The sequence below is a fragment of the Nematolebias whitei genome, chromosome 2 (assembly GCF_014905685.2).
Source record: "Nematolebias whitei isolate Nwh7 chromosome 2, NemWhi1, whole genome shotgun sequence".
In the NCBI taxonomy this organism is placed as follows: Eukaryota; Metazoa; Chordata; class Actinopteri; order Cyprinodontiformes; family Rivulidae; genus Nematolebias; species Nematolebias whitei.
This window is the reverse complement of record NC_056499.1, coordinates 50,596,950-50,604,251: the sequence shown is the minus strand read 5'-3', so window position 1 is coordinate 50,604,251 and position 7,302 is coordinate 50,596,950. Positions and strand designations below refer to the sequence as shown.

Genomic DNA, 7,302 nt, shown 5'->3' with positions numbered 1-7,302 from the left:
TGCTCTTCCGATCTATATAAATAAATTTATTTTTCAGCTGCTCCCTTCTTCAGGGGTCGCCAAAGCAAACTAACTTGAATCAAGATTTAGCAATTGTTTTTACACCGGATGTCCTTCCTGACGCAACTACAGACCACTGAGCTACCACAACCCTCTGTGTGGAGCACAGAGCTGCCATCTAGGGCTCCCCAGGGACCAGATGGTGGGAGTTAAGGGCTTTGCTCAAGGGCCCAAAGTGAGACAAATGAGGGTGGAGGCTTTTATTGTTTTACGTTTTGTTTGACTGAAATGTAAAGCTCTTTAGTCAGCGTCTGTTGTTTAAATGCACTTTATATAGTTACATTGACACCAACGCTTACTAAAAGAAGTTTGTAACATTATGGGCTTTAGTACGATTCAGCAGAGTTCAGGAAGTGGCTCTCTGTCCACCAGGTGAGGCTTACCACAGGTGAGTTGTCTTGATGTGACGTTTGATTCCCACCACGGATGTTAGCACCTTCTCGCAGCTTGGCCACAAACACCTGTATGCCATCTTCAGGGAGTTCTTTTGAAGGAAACGCACAGTCACTAACTGACAGCTCGTTTGGTCATTTAGTGACCAACATACAGTATAACACTGTTCACCCTGCGTTTTCGCGGCGCTGGGTCCTCAAACAGAACCTGATCCAGCTCCATGTCCAAGCCCTCATCAGGGGGTGTAGCTGTACCACTGTCAGGCTCTGCGACCGGGGAAGAGGAGGCGGGGCTTTCAGGGGCGTGGCCGACACTCCAGTAGCCACTGCTGCCGCTGTCGGAGAACTCAAAGGCCCCGCCACAGTCCATGGACGGAGCTGAAAGAACACAAAAGCAAGAAATATTCTGAAATGTTGAAGGGCACCAACACCGATTTCCAACATTTTGGGAAACTAAACTAAGGGGCAGTACTCAGCAGTGCATTAGGCAGAAACACAGAATAAAAAGAAAGCCTCAGGCAAATAGTCTCTGTAAAAAAACAAGTTGTAAAGAACTTCTTGACCCGTGAGCAGCAGAAAGTTCTGATGGTACCACAGGTTCAGCTGGATGTTTCTAGAGGATTTTATGGAGGAGATATGGCAAGCTAAAAAGAATATACAGCATATCTGAGGTGAGATTGTTTTCCGAGGGTATTTTACCATTCATTTGATTTTGAAAAGTGGGCGGGGCTCAATAATTGTTTTGGAAGCAGACAAAAAGGAAGCTGGTTTCAATCCAACTTCAACTTCTTGGTTGTAGTCCGAGGTCTACCAACAGTTGAAACCAGATGTTTCCATGTACTGTATGTAAAACAACAATCGTTTTTCTCACTGACATTAAATCAGGCAATCTTTTCTGCTTCATGTCAGTTTGACTAAACTCAGAGGAAACTTACTCAGAGTCTTCACTGAATACAGACTTAATTTACACCAAGCTTTATTAAACTCGTGAATAAATTAAAAGTTTAACTTAATTTAGGATTAATCTAATCAGAGTTTCTTGAAATTTAAGCTAAACTTAGTTTTCACATAGTTTCCTTCTCAGTAGGACTACGGTTGTCATTGTTTATTCTATTTCTGTTCATACCTGCAGCCTCTCGGTGGGCGGAGCTCTGTGGCGGTGGCAGTGGGCTGCAGGACAGGCTGCTGAGCACCATGGCTGCCATCAATTCGTCCATGTCCACCTCTGGACGGTTTCTCTGACTGCAGAATCCCAATAATGAGGGTAAGCGTGTTTATCATTAAACAATTAATAAGACACAGCGGTGGGAGGAGCCTAACCTTTTGGGAACGTTGATGCAGGATGATCTGTCAAAGGCCCGAGAAGCTGGCAGCAAAGACGTAATGTAAGGCGGAGGCTGATCGGAGGCGTCAAGCTGAATGAGCACACCTGAAGCCTCACCTCCTCCATACTGAAATTATAACAGGACATCTGTGATAGGCTGAGACAGCTCTCAGTCATTTCCCATCAGTTTCCTCATTGTCAACAAAAAACATCTTTCTGGGACTTTCTCTCGTTTCCAAGCAGGCACGTAAATTACACGTGAGGCGTTTCTGTCCCAGTAGAAATGTTACCTTGTCCTGTTCACTTCAATAAATGCCTGGAAGACCTGACAGAGCTGCTAACATGAAAATAAATATAATAAATGTACAATCATTCCTAAGTATTGAATGGGAATACCAATCAAGGTATTTTTCCCTAATTAGTATCTGAGCAGCTGCTACGCTCCGTTCCCAATAGCTTACTGAGTGTGTATAGTTTTGCATCAACCGTGCTGCAACATGTCTGACTGTCTGCAGCTGTAGTATGGCAGATGATGTGATGTGAGCCAACATGCTTGTGGTTTGTTGTTTTTTACAAATGTAAAAGAAAACACTTCAGTATCTACTTGCAATATTTGTATTTCAGGTATTTCTCGTGGTGGTGCGATAGAGCTACAGTACATTCACTCATCCATCAACCCATACATCTTCTACTGCCGAACAGTGGTTGGGTCATGGAGGCGACAGGTCCAGGAGAGAAACTCAGACGACCTTCTCCCCAGAAACTCTCTCCTGCTCTTCCTGGGGCATCCCAGGGTGTTTGGAGGCCAGAGATGATACATAATAATTCCGGTGAGTTGTGGGTCTGCTTTGGGGTGGGGTCTTGCATGGAAAACCCCCAAAAGAAAGGCATCCATCCTCCTTTCTACTCCGACCCCCCGGATGATGGAACTCCTCCCTTATCTCTAAGGCTGAGCCGAACCACCCTAAAAAAGAAGCTCATCTCAACTGTTTGTGCTCCATTTCTTCTTTACCACGACAGAACTTATGTGGCCACAAGCCATCAAACCATCACTGCTCCTCATGAACAAGGCTCCCAGATGCTTGACCTCCACTTGTGGCAATAACTCATCCCCCAAACAGAGGGAGCATCCACCCTTTCAGTACCATCAAGTCAACACCTAAACCCTTACAAACATTCAGCTGAGTTCACCTACGTGTAGTTGGTTCTGAATGCAAACACAACTAAGAAACACATGAGAAAACCTTAAAGAGGAGTTCTCAAGAGGCAGCAATAAGACAACTAAGATTACAGAACAGGGGACTGAATTTATGGCTCTGAAAGACCAACCCATTGGTGTACTGGAGAAAAGTGTTTTTTATTGCCACTTGAACTCGTGGATGAAATGGTACTTTCTTCCCTGCTCACATAATATAATTCAGTTTGTTCAGTTCAGTTTATTTATATATCACCATGTCACAACAGAAGTCGTCAGTCAGTTCAGAAGAGTACTTTGGCTACATTAGTCAAAAGCAAAGCTGTCCAGATTTAGACCAGAACTAAATCCCACACATGATGAATGTAAAGCAGCTCTCTTGTGTATAGCTGGAAGCTGTTAAAGCTACAACTTCTGGCTGTCAGTTTTCCTCACCCTCTTGAAAATATTCAAGGAGCTTCTAGTTTCCTCCCCCTGACTGCTCTTTAATGGAGCTCTGCTGACCCTCAGCTGGACCTTCAGTGTTAAACCCTTTGCTTTCATTGTGGATCAGAGCGATGATGCAGTTAGACAAGATGAGATAGACTTCAACCAACTTTGTCATAATTTTACTGTGATCAGCAACTGCTGCTGAAATGGAATGGAAAAGAACAATAATATAATATATACATCTTTACTCTTCTAGACATGGTGGACTTCCTTGATGGGAGGGAAGTATAATCACCAAATAAAAAAAGGAAACATCAGAACTGAAAAGTTTCACACATGAAACTCTGGGATGGTCAAAGTTGTGTTTTACGTCAAGATGCTGAAAGAAGATTTGACATGTAACAGAAGTGTTCGCTCACCTTCAGATCTGCATGACCTTTCACCCTGCTGATGCCCAGCTGCCCCGCCTCTTTTGCCATGGGGATGCTGGTCTTTCCTGTCTCGCTCACCAGTGACCCAAAAGGCGAGCGTTTCCCCAGACGAGTCTTCGGTATCATGTCTGCAGGAGAGGAAGCTGACATTGACCTCTGACTGAGAACAGATCCACTGAACTCAGTCAGAAACGAGAACCAGATTCACTCCCACATGAGATTTAGGTTTAATAATACATTTATTTTGTTCTCCTTTTGACTAACTTCTGAACTTTTAAAGCAGGTTTGAATAAACCAGATGAGCATTTCTGTTGTCTGAGCTCAGAAGTTGTTCAGCAGATCATTTCTTGGTCTTTCCTGTCCCACCACAAACACTTCCTGTCTGAAATCTATCGAAATAATCTGAATGTATCAAACTATCAAAGAGAGGAAAATGTCCAAAAAACAAGCTCCACATTAAAACTTTAGAAATTCATCTAACCAGTGGATTTTTAACACAAATCTGAAAATGAGCTGCAGAATATGAAATATAAAAAACCCTAGATGTGCTGCAAACACGATTCCTGTCATCAAAACAAAGAAAACTGTGTTTCTGTCCAAAAATAAACCAGTTCAGTTGTAGGCACACACCTCCTCCTGTCTGCCAATCACAGCCCTGCAGCCCTCCACAATAAGAGCCTGCCATGCAGGAAAACCAGCAAGCAGCTTTAAACATGCAGCGACCATCATCATCATCACTTGATCTTCACGCTGCCCTGAGCCGAGCAACAAACACATTTAATGAAAGAGTATTTCCTGGACTCACGCGCAGTCTGAGCACAACACACACGCAACAAGCAGCAGCTGCATCCACGTACCTGCACAGTCCAACAACCAAGCAAACAAACAAACAAATAAACAAACTGCAGCTCGGAGAGAAGAGTCTGCAGCCACTGAATGAGTCCAACTAACTGACTCTGAGCGTGTGGGGGTGTGTGTGTGAGTGCGTGAGGGAGGTGTGGACAGGGAGGAGTCTCCAACAAGACCAGGACTGGATCCAGATTCCAATCGGTTCTGATCCAGAAGCAGAAAAACGTCACAAAGTCAAAGTTTCTTTATTTGTCATTCGTACCACATGTGGTACATGTGGTGACATGTGGTACATGTGGTGGAAGGAAACTGTGTACACAGAGCCCCAAGGTCCCACCATGAGAGAGAGAAAAACGACTCCAGCAAAAACATTTAACAACAACAACAGGTTAGTTACAGGCATCTTCTTCTGCAGTTTGGGACCTACAACTGGAAAGACCCGCTCACCTCTGTGGACCAGCCTGGACCTGGGGACAGACAAAAGTTCAAGGTTCTTAATTGTCATTCACGTCACATGTGGTACATGAGGTGGAACAAAATTGTGTACTCAAGGTCCCAGTTACACCCAAAAATAGCAAAAATATAAAATAGAAAAAGAAACAGTATTAAGGATCTAAGAAAGAAACTAAACAGTAATATACAGTAATAATTGAGCATGCATCAGGATAAACAGTAATAAAATAATCTAATAAGGTGTATTAAACAGCAGCCTGAACATGAGTCTGTTGTGAGCAGATACATGTAGGTATGAATACAACAGCTTATAGGTAAGAAATCAGCAGTACAGATAAAGTTACAAATCTCCAGTGTCATTACATTGATTATTCTGGTTACATATTCATGAGTCTAACAGCCTCTGGGTAGAAGCTGTTCTTCAGTGTAGTGGTTCTACACTTAATGCTCCTCAACCTCCTTCCTGAGGGGAGCAGGGCAAAAAGTGTGTGTGCTGGGGTCCTTCATGATGCAGGTGGCCCTCTTCCTGCATCTGGAGGTGTAGATGTCTGTGATGGTGGGGAGGCTGACTCCAACAGACTTCTGTGCAGCCTTCACCACTCTCTGCAAAGCTTTTCTTTCTGCAGCTGTGCAGCCTCCATGCCACACGTTGATGCTGGAGCACAGGATGCTCTCCACTGCACACCTGTAGAAGGAGGTGAGGACTGAGCTTCCCAGACCAGCTCGTCTCAGCCGCCTGAGGAAGTAGAGTCCCTGATGAGCTTTCTTGATCAGGCTGGTGGTGTTGTTGCCCCAGCTGAGGTTGTCATTCAGGTGAACACCCAAGTACTTGTAGCTGGAGACCACTTCCACCGCAGATCCTCCTATGTTCAGGGGGTCGGGGAGGGTGTTGTTCCTTCTGAAATTCACAGTCATCTCCTTCATCTTCCTCACATTGATGTGAAGGTTTTCTTCCTGCACCAGCTCTCCAGGTGTTCCACCTCCTGCCTGTAGCTGGACTCATCATTGTTTGTGATGCATCCATCTACCACTGTATCATCTGCAAACTTTACAATGTGACAGCCTGGATGGGTAGGTGCACTTGAGCAGAGTGAACAGTAGAGGACTCAGCACACAGCCCTGATGGGAGCCAGTGCTGAGGATTATGGTGGAGGAGGAGAAGTTTTGAATCCTCACAGACTGTGGCCTGTTAAAGACTCGCTCACCTCTATGGACTAGCCTGGACCTAGGGACAGATAAATAAAGAACTGTTCACCTCTGTGTACCAGGGGACATTTTAAGATCTGCTCACATTTGTGGACCAGCCTGGACCTGGGGAAAGACAAAAGACCCGCTCACCTCTGTGGACCAGGGAACAGATAAGACCCACTCACCTGTGTGGACCAGCCTGGACCTGGGGGCAGATAAAGACCCGTTCACCTCTGTGGACCAGCCTGGACCTGGGGGCAGATAAAGATCCGTTCACCTCTGTGGACCAGCCTGGACCTGGGGACAGATAAAGATCCGTTAACCTCTGTGGACCAGCCTGGATCTGGGGACAGATAAAGACCCGTTAACCTCTGTGGACCAGCCTGGACCTGGGGACAGATAAAGACCTGTTCACCTTTGTGGACCAGCCTGACCTGGGGGCAGATAAAGATGTCCAGATAAAGGAGGTCCAAACCAATTCTGAAAGTGATCTGAGTGAAGACCCAAAACTTTCACTTATCCTTCATACCTGAGGACAGATGTTCGTTTGAGTCTCCACTCCTTACACGATGCATAAAAGAAAACTACATGGACCATGATGCACTGCGGCCTGAGCTGACGCTTAAGTTAGAGGTTTCCACAGACAGAACGTGTCAGCAGCAGATCGCTGATCCGCTCCGGGATTTCCCAGCAGCCCCTGCGGCGCCGCTCCTGCATGGAGTAAACAAGCTGAGTCACGTGACCTGGATCTGGCCGCTGATTGGTGGAGCTCGGCCGTGCAGAGTTGTTTACTGAGCCTGCTGGTTCTGATGTGAGGAGGATCAGTACACTTCTGACCCGGCAGCCGGTGTTTTGCAGCAGAACTGCAGGACCCAAGTCCTACAGCTGGACCGGTCTGGGTCAGACAGAAACCAAGAACAGCCCGGGCGGGGGAACTCCAGCGCGCGCGCATATTTTGTGTGTGTTTGTGTGTGTGCGCCC

The 7,302-nt window shown here is 45.8% G+C and overlaps 1 protein-coding gene across 2 annotated transcripts in view; it reads right to left on the bottom strand.

The window, feature by feature from the left end:
• Positions 1-6,556, bottom strand: part of LOC119430285 (zinc finger protein 395) — an 11,050-nt gene extending 4,494 nt beyond the window's left edge. Inside the window, exons 1-7 of one of the 2 annotated variants that reach the window (XM_037697731.1) lie at positions 6,507-6,556; positions 5,128-5,147; positions 3,820-3,959; positions 1,773-1,903; positions 1,579-1,694; positions 625-830; positions 444-544 (exon numbers count right to left, since the gene is read on the bottom strand). In XM_037697731.1, coding sequence (XP_037553659.1) covers positions 444-544; positions 625-830; positions 1,579-1,694; positions 1,773-1,903; positions 3,820-3,957 — 692 coding nt within the window. In that variant the 5' untranslated portion in view covers positions 3,958-3,959; positions 5,128-5,147; positions 6,507-6,556. Of the gene's footprint in view, positions 1-443; positions 545-624; positions 831-1,578; positions 1,695-1,772; positions 1,904-3,819; positions 3,960-4,688; positions 4,778-5,127; positions 5,148-6,506 lie in introns of those variants that run through there. The other variant, XM_037697730.1, reaches the window with a different exon arrangement.
• Positions 6,557-7,302: the final 746 nt, after the last annotated feature.